The sequence below is a fragment of the Oxyura jamaicensis genome, chromosome 8 (genome assembly GCF_011077185.1).
Source record: "Oxyura jamaicensis isolate SHBP4307 breed ruddy duck chromosome 8, BPBGC_Ojam_1.0, whole genome shotgun sequence".
In the NCBI taxonomy this organism is placed as follows: Eukaryota; Metazoa; Chordata; class Aves; order Anseriformes; family Anatidae; genus Oxyura; species Oxyura jamaicensis.
Genome location: NC_048900.1, coordinates 28897168 through 28912906, shown reverse-complemented (window position 1 = coordinate 28912906; position 15739 = coordinate 28897168). Strand labels below are relative to the sequence as shown.

The 15739-nt window shown below is 39.8% G+C and overlaps 1 protein-coding gene across 17 annotated transcripts in view; it reads right to left on the bottom strand.

Annotated features, from left to right (window-relative positions):
• Positions 1-15739, bottom strand: part of NFIA (nuclear factor I A) — a 348955-nt gene that overhangs the window by 42355 nt on the left and 290861 nt on the right. For 11 of the 17 annotated variants that reach the window (XM_035333978.1, XM_035333977.1, XM_035333980.1 and 8 more), the window contains one exon: positions 10539-10667. The exons of the other annotated variants lie outside the window; for them this stretch is intronic. In XM_035333978.1, the coding sequence (XP_035189869.1) occupies positions 10539-10667 (129 nt within the window). The remainder of the gene's footprint in view (positions 1-10538; positions 10668-15739) is intronic. 17 annotated transcript variants of the gene reach the window in all.

Below are 15739 nucleotides of genomic sequence, written 5' to 3'. Positions count from 1 at the left end.
ATAGAAGTACTATTTTCTATCAAACAAGAAGGAATAAAAAATTGTACCCAGGGAACATGCGGAAATTCAAAACTAGGCCTGAGACCACTCTGTAACTTTTCCAAGGTATGGTTCTGCACGAGAATTTAGAAAGCAGAAGTCTTTGTAGGCCCTTAAGTACTGAGTATTTGGTGCCTTTGACCTGTTCAGCATGTCAGGGAGGAAACCAGAGTGGAAAGCATTTTTCAGTGATTTTCCCGAAGACAGAGAGAAGCAAAATGAATGCAGAAATATTAACAATAATTCAGGAAGGTGAAGTGCCGCAAGAAGGAGAAAGTGGTTCCTCTTCTGAGTCTTGGCCAACTCCTCAGCGCAGCCTCAGAGGGCTTCCTGACGATCATAGGAAAGACTAGGGGAAGGAAACGACTGAATAGGCATCAGCCTGTGCCATATAATGACATCGAGGGTTCATTTTCTCAGCGTAGATGGATTGATGTAAGAAGTGACTAGTGGAACAAGGGTCTCCAACAGGTTCATTTTTGAGGTCTCTGACTGGGAAATACCAAGTTTCTCAAGTGGCCATAGGAAGGGATGCTTGGTAAGAGGAAGAATGTACTACCATTAAATTCATCGACTCTGCAAGTGGGCCTGCCTTATACTAGAGAAAGGGAATTAAAAGCTCAAGTCTAAGAACTGCTGGTCTATATATACACCATTACTCTGATAGCGGGGCTGTTGTCACTAACTTCAGCGTGTGTAAAAACAGCCTTTCAAACAAGTTCTGGGTGCATAACACAACTATGTTTCCAAATGCATGGATCCTCACAAATATTTTTAATCAATTAAACGATGTGAGGTAGCGGAGACTTCACATTCAGGTTGCTATTTCCCCTGCTCCTCTGAAAGTGTTCCCCAAAAGTCCACATTTTCCTCTTGTATCCTTGTCTCCATTATACCATCAGACTCATCATAAGTCATTTCCATATGTTTTTTTTTTTTTTTTTTTTTTTTTCAGCCCTTCTGTATTTGCCAGGCATTTAGTGTTGCAATCTTAATTTAATTGCCATGGCTCACACAACCTCATCAGAGATTTCATGAAAGCATTATGACTGTGGCTATTGGCATCAGCTTTTATCTAATTCTGTGAGAGGATCCCAAGAAATGAGAAAGCAGAAAACCAAAACTTGATCTGCTTTCAGGTAGGGCTTGCTCAGTCTGAGTGTTAAAGAAACACCCCTACAGCCTGAAACATCAGGGGTTCATCTAAATGATGGCAATTAATCAGTGGTAAATTTGAAATTCCTTTATCTTATGCTTACTTTTCAGAAGAGAAGTTTGAAATTTACTAATGTGATCCCCAAGAAGTAAAGGACTACATGGAAAGTCTCAAAAATTCCTCATTTCCTGGGAACATTTTACCTGTCTACCTAACATTTCTGAGAAATCTACCCAAACATGACTGGTTCAGCTGACAGACCCACTTCTTAACTACAGCATCATCTCTTTGCTGAAGTGTATTCACTTCTAAAATGGGCAAGGGATCATAGTCAAGACACTTTAGTCACAAATACAGGAATGTGTAATAAAAACTATGAAGTCTCTGCTTCTGAAAATCATGCCTAGAGTGATGCAAGTTTTGCTGCACATAGGAAGGGGCTACAGCTACTTTATGTGTTTCTGATGGGATATTACAAGTCTCAATCAGCGACTGTAAATTCTTTGAGATCTTCAAATGGAAGATAAAATAGGTCTTTGTCCATTATTTATTTACTTATTGACTTATTATTTATGTATCGCTAAGCAGCTCCATGCTGCCAAACCGTATTTCTCATGGCGTCTTTCAGCCTGTGACATTTATATTTTATTATTGACCTCACTAAATGACATAAAATACAAGTTCTACTGCCTATGAAAATATGCCTATTCTGAATCACAAGTTCAATTCTACTTGCTGTAGGTATGGAGGAGTTGGACTACCGGGTGTTATTAAATCTGTTATTGGAGGGGGAGGGCAAGCGGCAGGAATTACCCTTCCATCTCAAGGCGAGCATAAATATTTCAGAGCACACATGACTCTAATTCCATTGAAGCTCATCTGAAACATCCCAGACTTTTTATTGGAAATGAGATGATAATGTATGGTGGCCTCCAACAGATATACCAGTATTTTAAAACTACTGCTATTGGGCCAAGCAATTATGCGGTACAGCTGTTGCATGCTATACTGGATTTTTGGGTGCTTTATGAGTCTGTGGTGCTGTGCAGCATACAAGTAAGAGGATTTTTCAGAAAGCTGAATTCTAACGTTTGATTATGAAGGTCGGTCTTGTCTTTCCCCTTCTTGTAGTAGCCAATAACAAACTAACTAACTAATAAATTAAGTCACATTCATTGATTACGTTAGTTCTTCACGTGTGTAAGGCAAAAGAATAAGAGACAAAGTTATATATTGTATTCAAGTGAATGATCAGGTAATAAAGAATCAGCTGATTTTACACAGCTCACAGTTTTCTTCTGATATACAGTACTCAGGCCCTTCCCCTGGAACAAAAGAGCAGTTCTAGTAAAGGCACGAGAGATCCTTTCTCCCTGGGAGCACTCACTGATGTGGTAAAGGGACTTTGTGGTCACACCTGCGGTGCTCAGATTTCCCCACCAGCCCAACATATGGGAGAGAGGTATCGATCCATCCACCTTCCAGCTCCTCTTCCAAAAAGCCTTGCCAGCCCCTTCAAGCCCAGATGATTGGATGCAATTTCTTTCTTCATAAAGTTGTTTGAAGTCTTTAAAAAGGTCATTTTGTGATGCTCTTTTCTCACTCAGGAAAAGACCCTGCACTCCTCACCTGTCCAAGGAATTCGTGGTCTGGGGAAGCAAAACCACTGCTCCTTCCCAGGCACAAGGGCTAGTGCATCAGATCAGACTGACAGTGGATTGGCTTCGCTAGGGCACAATGCTCAGATACCTCCTGCATAAAGTGATAATTAAGTTTACTAATAGCTCATTAAACATTGATCAATCTTCCTAGAAATAGTAACATTATAATCATAATGAAACAGGATCATTTTTATCAGGTTGTTTTTGAGTCCATTATAATTGGCTTCATTACAATTAAGAAAGTATTTTTTTAAAAGTCATTTCCCTGGAAATGTTATAGAACAGTTTGTTCTGCTAGATATTTCTACTTCAGGCTTCTAGGTTGCTTTAACTCCCTGCATGCTGTAAGCTTTCTCCTAGCATTTAAGTGATGCGAGTGCCAGTTCAAATTATGCAAGATGTATCCCACCCTTTGTACCCCAAAGGTACTTATTCTCAAAATTGACCATATTAGAGTACTAATTGGCTAAGCCACCATGCTGGCTGATGTGAAATGCTTTCAAACACCATGAAACAGCTGTGTTTATCGGAAATATGAAGAGTGACTTTTTAATAAGGAGATCTGGCAATAATCCAAATTTGTTGAAAGGAACTTACACTTCTGTGTATAATACAATACAAGAGGTAAAGAATAGCAGCCTAAAACAATAGCTTTAAGCCCAGAGATTTTTGTGATGAAAGCAGTTACCCAAACAAGTAAAAAATAATTAAGAAACTCGGGCTGGGATTTGCAGAGGTCCTGGGAGAATTCATTAACTGCTTTTCAATTTCAATGGGAGCTGTGTCCCCGTAACTCTTTCAAAGGTTTCTGAAAGTCCCCATTTTTCTTACTGCCCATTAGGAATAGACTTTAGGGTGATAAATGTAGAGCAATCTTGTATTCAGCGTAGCAAGGACTTGCCTCTACTTACACACTGAGCTGCTGAGGGTAAGAGTGACCAGTCTAGGACCAGACCTTCGAAGGGAATTCAGATCAGTGGAAAACTTATGTATAGCTTAAGTCCTGTAATGACGCAAAGTGGCCGTTTAGTAACATGTCTATCAGGACAATGGGTAAGCTAAATTCAAACCGATCCTGTCTTGAATGCCCGTATTTGCAGTGACAACACTCAGAAATCATGAGGAGAGAGAATGAAAATAGGCCTTACCCTCTGAGCATGGGTAAGACTGAGGTATCTATCACTGACACTTACTTCCACGATGTGTCTGCAGACATAGCTGAAATATTCAAAATATAATTAGCTGACCAATGCAAGAGAGATTCAAATACCCTAAATGTGATGGATGGAGGATCTGTTCCTGCCCATGGACATCAAGAAGAGGGACTGAATTGCAGAATGTTCATCTCTCAGCTCCTGAAGTCAAGTGCAGGTGGGCGGCTAAGCACTGCTGAAAAAACAGATCCATGGTAACTCCAAGTTAGGGCTGGCTGTCAGCCCCTTTTTGTTGCTCTGAAGACCAGAATGGTGTAAGGGACCTGGGCCCGTTGTTCAGGAAATACTCTCTCTGTAAGAGATTTTGCAGTAGCAAGTGGGAGGCAGAAGGACATTTTGCCCACGGAGTTCCTAGCAAAAGGAAAATATGCTTAAAGCTGTGTTTGGGCTTATTGTGAGTATTACTCTGGATTGTGAGTATTACAAGCTGCTTTCGAAAACCTGTAGAGCTGAACTGAGTGCTGGTTTCAGATTCTGGCATAGGCAGAGGGCCAGGTAACTTTGCTATTTTCAGCAGATTCTTTTAAAACATGTTAAAATTCTTCTACGTTTCGGCAATCACAGTACTGAAGAACTGATCATAGGTATAGGAATAAAAATCATACCTATAGGAAGCATTCCTCTCTTCCAATATGGAAGGTTGAGGTGAAAAAAAAAAATAATTTAACCTATTTGTTGAATTCCTTTTTCACATCAAATTCTGGCAACTTTTGCATATTATTATTGTTTTTAATACACATGATGTATTCACATATATATGATAAAAACTACTGCTAGGAGAATGTATCACATCTCTCTTATAATGAAATGCAGTTGATAAGTTTACAATAGAAATGTAAATTCTCTTAAAAACCACAACCTTTATGTGTGTGATGATATAATTCTGCTTTGATACTAAAAAGGGCATGGTAATGGAATCTGTGACTTTGGAGTGATATATTGCTGTTAAGTTAATAGGACTCCACATTCCCATTTCTAATATCAGTGTTTTTTTCCTCTTTCATTCTGTAGATGGTAAGCTGATACTACATAAACATTGTTAAAGCTATAGTTCCACGCTACAGTAATTCACTTAACTTTAACATGATTTATGGTTCTGTCAATAGAGGAGGTTGAAAATCCAGAGCTCTCATGCTTAAACATGGGTTCCATATTTAAAGCAATAATGTGCTTTTTGTGTGTGTCTGAAGCTAAAAGAATTTAGCATAAAGCAGAGATAAAAATATTATAGTTCACTGCACTGTTTAAAGCATATAGTTTAACTTCACAGATAACATCAAAGAGAGCAAAGAAACTGAACGCTGAATCAGTAAAAGCATGGGTAAAATACTTTGGTCCCGCAGCACTTTATTTTTATATTATTTTTTAGGGATGCATGAAATCCTATTAGTATTTTTAACACTCCCCTTTCCTCATTCTTTTGCTCAGTTAGATCAGCTCCTTTTGTCAGGATGAGTTTAAATCTGGGTCCACTGTGTTAATCACCCCCCATTCTTCTTTCTGGCACTTACCCTCCAGGCATTTTGCCTCTTTAGGAGATTAAGCGACCAAGTCATCTTGTTGCTCTAACATGTCCTCACTGGAGCAACATATTAACACAATTCCTCTGCAAAAGAGCCCTCTTTAGAAGTTTGCTGCAGGGATGACAAATTAACCCAGCATGGTGTCCCACACATCTATCTCAGTACAAATTATTAGTGTAATAGAGCTTTTAGTTATGCATTTATCTAGTAATTATTGAACGGTTATACAAAACGAAGCTGAGCAATCATGGCCCTTTATGAGGCAATCTCAGTGGGTGGCCTTACAGTTAATTTAGGATAGGACTGTCTAAGCAGTTCACTCACACACAAATTAGCTGAACAGCCTGCTCCTTTAAATATTTCCTATGTCACAGGCTAACTCTTTACAATACAACAAAGGTAGAGGTTTAATTACACGGTTCCTGACTTTTGTTTAGCTGAAGCTTTAACCATTTGCAAGCCTTCCTCTCTGTCCTCCCCTGCGTAGGATATGGGAGTAGATGGAAGTTTGGGTAGGGCATCTGGTAATTACTAACCCTGACCTTGAGGCCATCTGTTAGGAAGCTGTTGTTCTTTAAGATTCATATTATTTCAAAGCGAATGAGAGGAAAAAATCAAAATCTTCACCTACACTAAAAGCAGGTGAGCCCTCCCTGAGCCCTGACACTGTAAATCGGAGTGTTGCTTTGCACTGTGGCTGGGTTGCCTCATCTGTTGGTCAGTGTGATGCTATTTTGGTTTCTACCCAACTGGTGTATGCATTCCTACCTTTTGGTGTTGCTCTCCCTCTCTTGGCTGTCTTATATTAACATTAACATCCCTTGATCTGAGGTGTCTGTGTCAGAATGAACTTCAACCACTCTGTTTTTGTCAAAATTCAAAGGGAAGTAGGAGGTTATGTACATTATGTGGTTTGACAGCTGACAGCTTCAAGGCGCAACCATGGATAGCTGAACAGAATAGTATGTTACAAAACATCCTTTCACACTGACTAGCTCTGGAATTAGCAGGAATTATTCACCTGAAGTTGCCCGACAGGACAGCTAACAGACACTGATGTTTTGGTGACTCTAGGAGAATTTTGAAGGGCGCAATGTCTTCCCAGATATGTGGCATCAAGTTTTTGCCACTTAGGCACTAACAGAGAGAACCATCCTGTCCAATTTCCCTGGTAGGCCTCATCTTGATAAAAATCTCAACAGCAATGCTTATTATGGAGGAAATTAATATAATGGGAACTAGTCTACTAGTTGACTTTCATCCCTTCTCTTTCTGCTCATACTCTCAGTTCCTCGGGTTCTTCACTTTGTGCTTTATTTTCTGTGCTTTGTAATAGTGTTTCTCCTTCATTTATCTTCCTAACATACCACCTCATTCTTTTTTTTTTTTCTTTCCTTGTCTTTTCTTCCTAGCTTTTTGGCTTGCAGGATCTATGTTGTCATATTCTGTGGAAATGCATGAATGCTCTGCAGCACAGGCTGCTGTATATCCTGGGTTTACAAGATCGTGGTCAATTTAACATTTCAGCCAGCTCCAGATATAAAGTCACTAGAGTGTAAGTAGCAATACATGGAAACCTAAAACCACTTACGTAAATACTGCTGTCACCCATAGTATTTAAATCCTTCACTGTCTGGTAAAGAGTTCAGGCAAGCTAATGTCTGGGAAACTTTGTAAGATGCCAGCAATATATGATGGCTTTGCAATACTAGAATACTGTGGTGAGAAACTGACCACCAAGTAATCTGTCTTGAAGGTATCAAAAGTATGCTGTGTAGGAGACAGAGATCTAACTGCTTGGATTTTCAAGGGTTTGAAAAACAGTCTAAAACTGATAGTAGTGCTAAAGCCACCCTATAGGTGATCAATTTACCATCTGCCAGGCACTGAATCCTAACCACACTGGTCCAGAGAAGACATATGGTGCATTCATAGAGTCATGCCCAAAAAACTGCCATCATCAAGTGAGGCTCCATGAATCACTTTGCTAGCTTATCACCAAAGAAACTTGGATCTTACCACCATCTGTTGGAACTACTGAGGAGTCACTGAAGCATTGGCATCCATGTGCCAGCACTCACTGCACATCTGGTCCTTTGGTCAGCCAGCTCAGATCCTCTCTGCTGGCTACTGCCCAGCTGGGTTGGGTACTGGCAGCGGCACCAACGCAGATAGGAAACTAGTGCACAGCCCTCCACAACATAGTACAGCACAGACAATTGCATGAGAACAGAGGTTTTCCAACTGGTTTGTTGAATGGAGCACCTTAAAGAAATCCTCTTAAGGATCTACTCCTTCTCCAAGCAAGTTTTGTTCCCAAAGTGACTCATTGTGGGTATCATTGGGAAAAGCACTCCGTATCATGGGATTTCCCCAGTTTAAGACATGTACTGTGTTCTAAGGAATGTTTGGAAGTGTGGGAAAGATTCAGGAATATTCTTCAGAAGTTATAAATCACTGGTTGTCAATGACAACACCTGCCATGAATAGTCTACAGCTTCTTCTCTGCTATTTTGATCATGCTTTACAAACGCATCCCATATACACATCCAAGTGATAAACTTGCACATACGGACATCAGAAAGAGATTGAACCTTCTTGTAATCATTCAGTTGACTGAGGAGCTTACTCTGATGGTGACCTACTTATTCATGACTTTTCTTTCTCCAAAATGCAGAGAATCTCTGCAGAATGAGGATCAAATCCAGCTTTTACCTTTCTGAAGACCATTCAGAACGACCTGCCATCAACCATTTACATAATGCATGTGTATCCAAAGAGAATGCAACACGTGTGTACTACATTATATCCATTGTTTCTGAAAAAAGCTACAAGTTCCAATAACTAAGAGTGTATATGAATTGCTCAAAGGCTGTATCTTCTTATATGATTGCATTATGCTCTTTGCCTCTTTTGATACCTGAAAAGCTTCTCTCTTCTGCTTACTCTCCTAAAGTACACTGAAGGGAATGGGATAAAGAACAAAGCTGGATTTGCAGAAAATAATCTGTCTCAGCATATTACCCTTTGCTAACACAATGAGTGTTGTAGAAGAGAAATAAACACAGCCAATGTGCTGTGGAATAAGAATACCGAAGAGGCATGTCCAGCAAAGAACAAAGAATGAAGTCTGGAACAAAATTTTTCAAGGATGATGACACTTAAAGAATCCATGGATGGATTCAGAGGGATTTTTCCTGAAAGTCTTTAAGACTTTGTTTGTGAACAAGTATAAAAGAGAAGAAGACACTCCTAACAGATGTTGCAGAAGAACAGTTTTTGCTTAACCTATTAGATACCATGATAATTAGAAAATATGTTACTTTTTAAAGCAGACATCTTGTTCCAAATAAACAAAATTTGGGAAAAGGAATCATTATATTTGCTCTTTCAAATTCTGACAGTCTTTGAATGTTCTTCTCACATGGATGATTGGTAACTCCAGGTGCACAGAAAAAGTCTTGTGAAAACAGACTGTAGACGGGATTTAAACAAGATCTCTATAGTGACACATTTCCTGTCTAAATCACAAAAAATCCAAAATAAAGAGGGTCTAAATAGGGGCAGACAAAGGTGTTTAATGGTCTTAAAAATGATATGAGGTAAAACTGCTAAATAAAGAAAGGACCTGTTAACTAATCAATCGACAATTCAAATCTGAAAGGCTGAACTTCTAAAAGAGAGGAATTCAGTGTCAGCTGATGTGCACTGCATATAATGTTAATGGAACATTCATATTATTCCTACTTATATCACCAATTATCAAGGCTCTTAAAAGATGATATATTTGCCAGACAGCTCAGATCCAAAATCCAATGGAAATAAGCACAGAACTTAGATGCCTAAATATATTCTGAGGATCTAGGCATGTCTGTCTCAAGGTAATAAATAATTTTTATGGGATTAACCACAACAAATCAAAATACATTTAGTAGATTTAACAAAGCTCAAATAACCATGAAGTCCAATTCTGACCTCACTTCAACTTAGTGCAGTCCCACTACTTCACACCACATCACCTGGCACCGTGTGAAGAGGCTACTCGTGGTTTATGTTGTCCTCAGTAAAACCACACTTATGCCAAGCAGACATTTCAAAATAATTTCTAGCATGAATTGCTAGTATGTCTTTTTATTCTTCACCATTTGACAATTTTTTAATCATCTTCTTTAAATAAAACGAAATTTCATAGCAGAAACATGTCACAAAGATTCATCCTTATCTTTATATCTTCCAAAGAGGTTTGTAAGATGATTCATTGTTGTAGGTTACTATGCCCAAGTATGTTCCTTTTCAAATGAGAACTGAGTACTGCATTTAGTTGTCTAGGTTAATGCAAGTGCATCTTTCTAACAAAAATTTATAAGCACATCTAGACCCAAAGAACATCTCCATTACTTGGAAAGCCAGTTGGAAGAGTACTGTGAAGAAAACCAGCCAAAGCATTGCAGGAACCAACTTCAAAGGAGTCCAATAACAAGGTGGTTCTTCAGCAGACCAATACCAACAACATGAGCACTAAATGACTCACAGAAACAAAGCAACAGTGTTGAAAGACAGGCATGGTTCAGAAGTGAATGATGAGTCCCTATCTCAAGCAGTTAGACTGAATCTATGTTATGCATTGATACAAGCAGAAGACACTCTATATAATATATTCTGTCCCTTTCCCAACCCTCTTCAAATAAAACCCCAAGCCCCCAGAAACCAGCATTTCCACCTTAGCAACTGCTGAATCGTCATCAGGAGTTTTACCAAACAGCCCAGCCTCGCAAAACCAAACACAGGTCTTGACAACTAAAACCTCCAGGTTATCGAGCTTTTGAAGCACGGCCTCTCACGGGATGTGTCACACGTGGTGATGACTTTCCGTGGAAAAGCGCTGGGGCACTGGGTGCTGGAGCTAACGTTTAAGCTGCCTGGGGGCTCTTGGGTTAAGCCTCACCTCTGGGTCCTGTAATGACAGGTCGATGGTGCTGTGTGAAAGCCGTTCCAAGGGAGGAGGTCTGCGAAGGCGAGGGACTGCTGAAACCAGACTTCTCTGACTTCTTTAATGTAGTTGGCGATGGCATTCCTGGCAAGAATGATTGATAAGTGCAATTTAATAATGCTAGGTCATGGAACGACAGCCTATGCATTGTGAAAGTGGGTGCAGAAGCAGCTAGATAAACTTAAAGGACAAATGAAATTGAATACAACAGCAAGCTGAAAGCTCACTTTTATTTATGGTCTTTTTTTGAGGCAGAAGTGGCCATGGTTTGCTGTGAGCAATGAGCACTAGAAGGCAGCCATATTTTTCTTTCAAATCTGAAATATGGATAAGATGCAGCTTATTATTGCTACTGAAACCTACTCTGCTTTATTTTTAGAAATGTGTAATAGCTGGAGCATTTGGATTTTTACAGGCTTTTTATGAATTCTGTCTTTCACTTACTGGTTCAGTAGATTGTTGAAAATGGATCTTTTAAATGTGCTGCAAGACTCAAGGCACAACTAGAGAATGAAGTTTGCAGAGTCCAAACTCTGCCCTTCCTTACTCTCTTGACTTCAAACGCATTTGAAAGTAATATATTTATGTGGTTCCCTTTTGCTTTCAAAAATTTTTAAAGGGTGAATGGTATTTTTGTCTTTATATTAGAAGCCACAGTGGAATTATTTCAGAGTTGTTATTATGCCCTTGAACTATATCAAAGGCTCCCAATGAAAATCAGAGTTAAGTTGCCATTGGGTGAAACCTCTCCCATGGACAGGCAGAAATGGTGTAATGCTGATATGGCCATTTTGTTATATTCTATGAGAATAACTCTTGTTGATGTCCTATCAAGCCCGTGGTCCTTTCAGCTTCTATGTGGTATCAAAGAAATTACAGGAATGAATTTATAGGCTCTCAAATCAGAGCTTTTATTACGTATGATTTATGCTTAGATAAAAGAATACTGCGGCATATAGATGATGATGTATGTGTGTCTGTATTATTAATGATATTTTCATAGATGTAGAGGCATGTGGATGTTCTGATTATCTGCACATACTCGGAAAATATATAATTTCCGATATACACAGTACATCACACATTTTGCATATCCGTAGGGATATAGCAAAACAAAGTTGCAGAACTGCTGAGGTTTCAGGTGAGAAAGCAAAAACTAAGACAATGTGGAAGTTGAACTTCCACCAGCAGTTATTCAATCTTGTTTCCAACTCTGTATTTTATAGAATTTAATTGTTAAAAATGGAAGAGAAGGGTCTGGACAATATTATCTCTAGACAATATTATTAACTTTATATTTAATAACGCTAGCTTTATAGTCCCTGGGATGTTGATTGCAATAAGCAGGAGTCTTCTTGTACTTTATACACTATACTGCTGGGGTCTTAATGGTTTCAGTGAGGTTTTGCAGTTTATATTTCGGAAAGTTAAATAAAGTAAGAGAGTGGTTAGAGGTACAGTGCTGTAGTTACAGCTTTCTGTCTTGAAATTGTTGGCTACAGGGGTTTGCTGTTGTTATGGTTGTTTCCCCATAGCAAGAAATGCTACATACATAATCTTTTACAAGTAATAGTTTGGAACTGACAGAATATTGCTTAAGAAAAATGTTTGTTTGTTTTCTGTATTGCTCTGAAAGATTTTGGGGTACAGACAAAAGCATGAGGGTTGAGGTTGGACTAAGGTATTTCAATGAAATGCTCCAACACAGCCTGCTGTGTTTCCGCTCAACAGCTTGCAGCGATGTAATTTTATTACTACTCCTTGTTCCAGTGGCCATACTAGAACAAGGATACTCAGAAGTAAAGGTGCTGTTGCCCCAGATGTCCTTATGATGGAGGAACTGGGGAGGGAAACACCAAATGAGTGTGACCCCCAGCCCTAGGCACGAAATCAAGGGCCAGTGCCACCATTTGTATTCCTGGTGGTGGAGGAGCTACGCTGCTGGCAGCAAGGCCATGGATACATCTCTTCTGAGTTGGGCTGTGGAAGGCTAGGGATGCCTCCAGGGCAGGTTTTAATGTAGCAGGCTCCATCCCTCTGAGTGCGAAATATCACGGACAGAACAAGCTGCCGTTTGTGCGGAGGGATTACCCCAGTACAAGATGCCTGCTGCTAGCTGCTCGAACGGAGACGTCGTGCAGCACTCCTGCGTGGGGGCACGAGCCTGACAGGGAGGACCTGAATGGAGCTCATGGATGTAGGACTTGGGGAAGGGGCAGAGAGACCAGTGGGATGTGGTTTAAAGCTGCAGCGAGTTTGTGGGGTTGTGTCCAAGCACTGAAACTCGAGGCGCTGCGACAAAACTGGTGAATGACCTTGAACTGCGGCAGTGCTGAGCAGTGTCACACTCATACGGGGACGGATTTTATAAAGTTGAGACAGCTGTTGGCATGTGAAAGTAGAGATTTTGACGTAACGCTATGTGTAGAACTGAGTGGAAAGCCAAACTGAAGCACTGATAATTGGTTGCTACATTTATTATATTTGTTTGTTATCGTTCTGATTGCCATCGTTATTACTACTGCTAATTTTTTTTTTAATTTCAGTATATTCTGAAATGTGTTGGTTTGGAACGGTCCAACTCTACCATGTTTTTATTTTGTTTGAGGTTTGTAATGACACATTTTATCGTGAGTGATCATATCCATCAGATCTCAAGAAAAAAATGGCTGCCTCCTAGTTCAGAAGAATATGCAAACAGGAGCTTAATTACATCGCTTAATATTGACCAAGAGAAAGAATGAGATGAGCTTGCCAGCTCATTTCCAAAGCATGTTTTGTCCTTTAAGAGGGGAGGGTATGACAGAAAGTTAGGCAGTGCAAAGCAATTAGCATCATTCACATTTTATGTTGCGCTAGCATGGTGCTCTAGCAGCAAAATTCAAACATTCTTTGAATGGGTTAATAAAAGAAGAAATACAGTCAGCATGCAAGAGAAAGGTTTCCAAGAACAAGCCAAAATATGTCCCATTCTTCTAAATTTATCACAGCCATGTCACATTATCCTTGAGACTGCCAGGAATGTCAATTTTTTTGCAATTTAAAAAAAAAAATATCTCATTTAGCACCATATGTTTGGTTAATGTGCCTGATATATCCTGCGTATTCTTTAGTCCATCCATTCCTAATACTCATTTTTCTTTTTTCCCCCTCGCTAAGCCATATGTTACAATGCTGGTCATTCTATCGAAGTTCCTTTCAGGAGCCGAGAGTGAAAGCAAGGGAACTCGGGTTTAATCACCCAGAAAAATTTACATCCGACTCTACAGCTCTCACTCTTAGGTAAGCAATCTCAACACTTCAGTTAGCATTGTAGGTGCCCGGTGCCTGTGAAAATGAGGCCACCTATGAGATAGCATGTCGTATATGGACAACTGCGAGGCAGGAACTAAATGACTAAATATAGAATTAGGTGTTTAATTTTTGGCACCCATGTTTGAGGCTCTTGGCTAGTTTTAAAGGTCTTCTGTTTCATACCTAATGAGTTTTAACACATTTAGTGGTCCCCAGCCCTCAGCTTCCCCTCCTGTGTTGCTCAGGGATGCAGGAAATTAAAAAGTTAAAGCTGAAGCTACCACGGGCAGAGCCCAGGGAGGATGCTGCTGCCTTGCACGGCTTTCCTCAGCATTGCTCCCATGAGGGAATGAATATCTGGGACCACTGCACTGAGCACCAGATTTCAGCACTTTGTGTGGCAGTGTCAACGCTTAAGGACACCTCAGAGTCCCAGCTCTCCTTTGCTTTCTCCGTGGTGCAGGGCAGCAACAAATTACTCTGTCCCCCAGCCTGTCTCAGCTGTGCTGGCCGGTGAATAGGGAATGGAGCCAAGGATCCTCCCCATTCCCTGCCTCTTTCTATCCATCTGCTCCGAGCAAGGAATAAACAAGAACAGCCAGAATACAACGGCTGGGTAACCCAGGTGGGGTTTTAAAGTGTTCCTTACTATTCTGTGCGTCGGACTGTGGTCCAAATCACAGTCACACCTGGCGTTTTTGGGAAATGCAGATTTCATAATCCAGGTCTGATTCTCCTCTGAATGTTATTTAGAGCGCAACAGAAGAAAATCAGACTTAGTCTATTTTCATCTTATGGCAGCTTTTAAATACAGAATAACTGGAAAAGTTAATTGCTAAATAAAAAAGAAAATAAAGGGACTTGTGGCATAAAACACAGATGGAAGTCTGAGTGGGTGTGTTGCTTTATCTTACTGTACTTGTATTCATGTGTCGTGTAAGTATGTATATGCCAAACATATATGGTCTTCGCCTGCTCCCATTAACATGAATCAGTTTTTTTTTTTTTTTCCACTGGACAGAGGGAACCAGATCAAAGACCCTGATGGTGCTAAATGGAACAAGATGTATACTTTCGTATTTTTTTCCAAAAGGAAATATTAATTTGACATTGGTTTTTCAGTTGAAAAGAATTTTAATTGCAGTACACAATAAGCAGAAAATTCAGACAACAATAATCTTGAAACTGTTAGCAGCATTATATTTCTATATTTGAGTGCTTTTTTCAACATTAGAGCTTTCTGAATTTTCATTAATTTGGCATTTCCCTGAACACACAAGTTATTTTGTTCATTCCACATCATGCATCACACCCTTTTGCTCAATGCATAATGCAAGCGTAAATGGGATCCTTGTCCTTGAGAGACTCTGGTTACTGGAGCCATTGCACGGATGTTGAAGTCCCGCAGTAAGACTTTCCAAAACTCTGCACTTCGCAAACCTCCAGCCCAAGTTTAACCAGTGAATGCACAGGAATACTTCATGTTCCTCATCTTCTAAGGGGCACTGGAGCAACGTGATGTTTTTAATTCCTCTACCTCCTTATGTCTGCTAGTACTAGAAACGCACCACATAAGAGTCTTCCTTGAGTACAGCTAAAGATCTTCAAATTTTCATGTATGAGGCTGATATATATTTAAATGGACCAGAAAATGATGTGTGAGAACTGAATGCACCAATCCTTCCCAGAGCAAATAAATATCTATTAACCTACTTCCACATAGCTGTGCACCTTACTGAAATGATGATCAACTTTGATGAAGCGAATGCAGTCACAGCAGTGTAAGAGGAGAACAATTCCCCTCTTCTCCAAATTTACAGCTATATCCACACCTATATGTTCATCCAATTGCACTCGTTAAT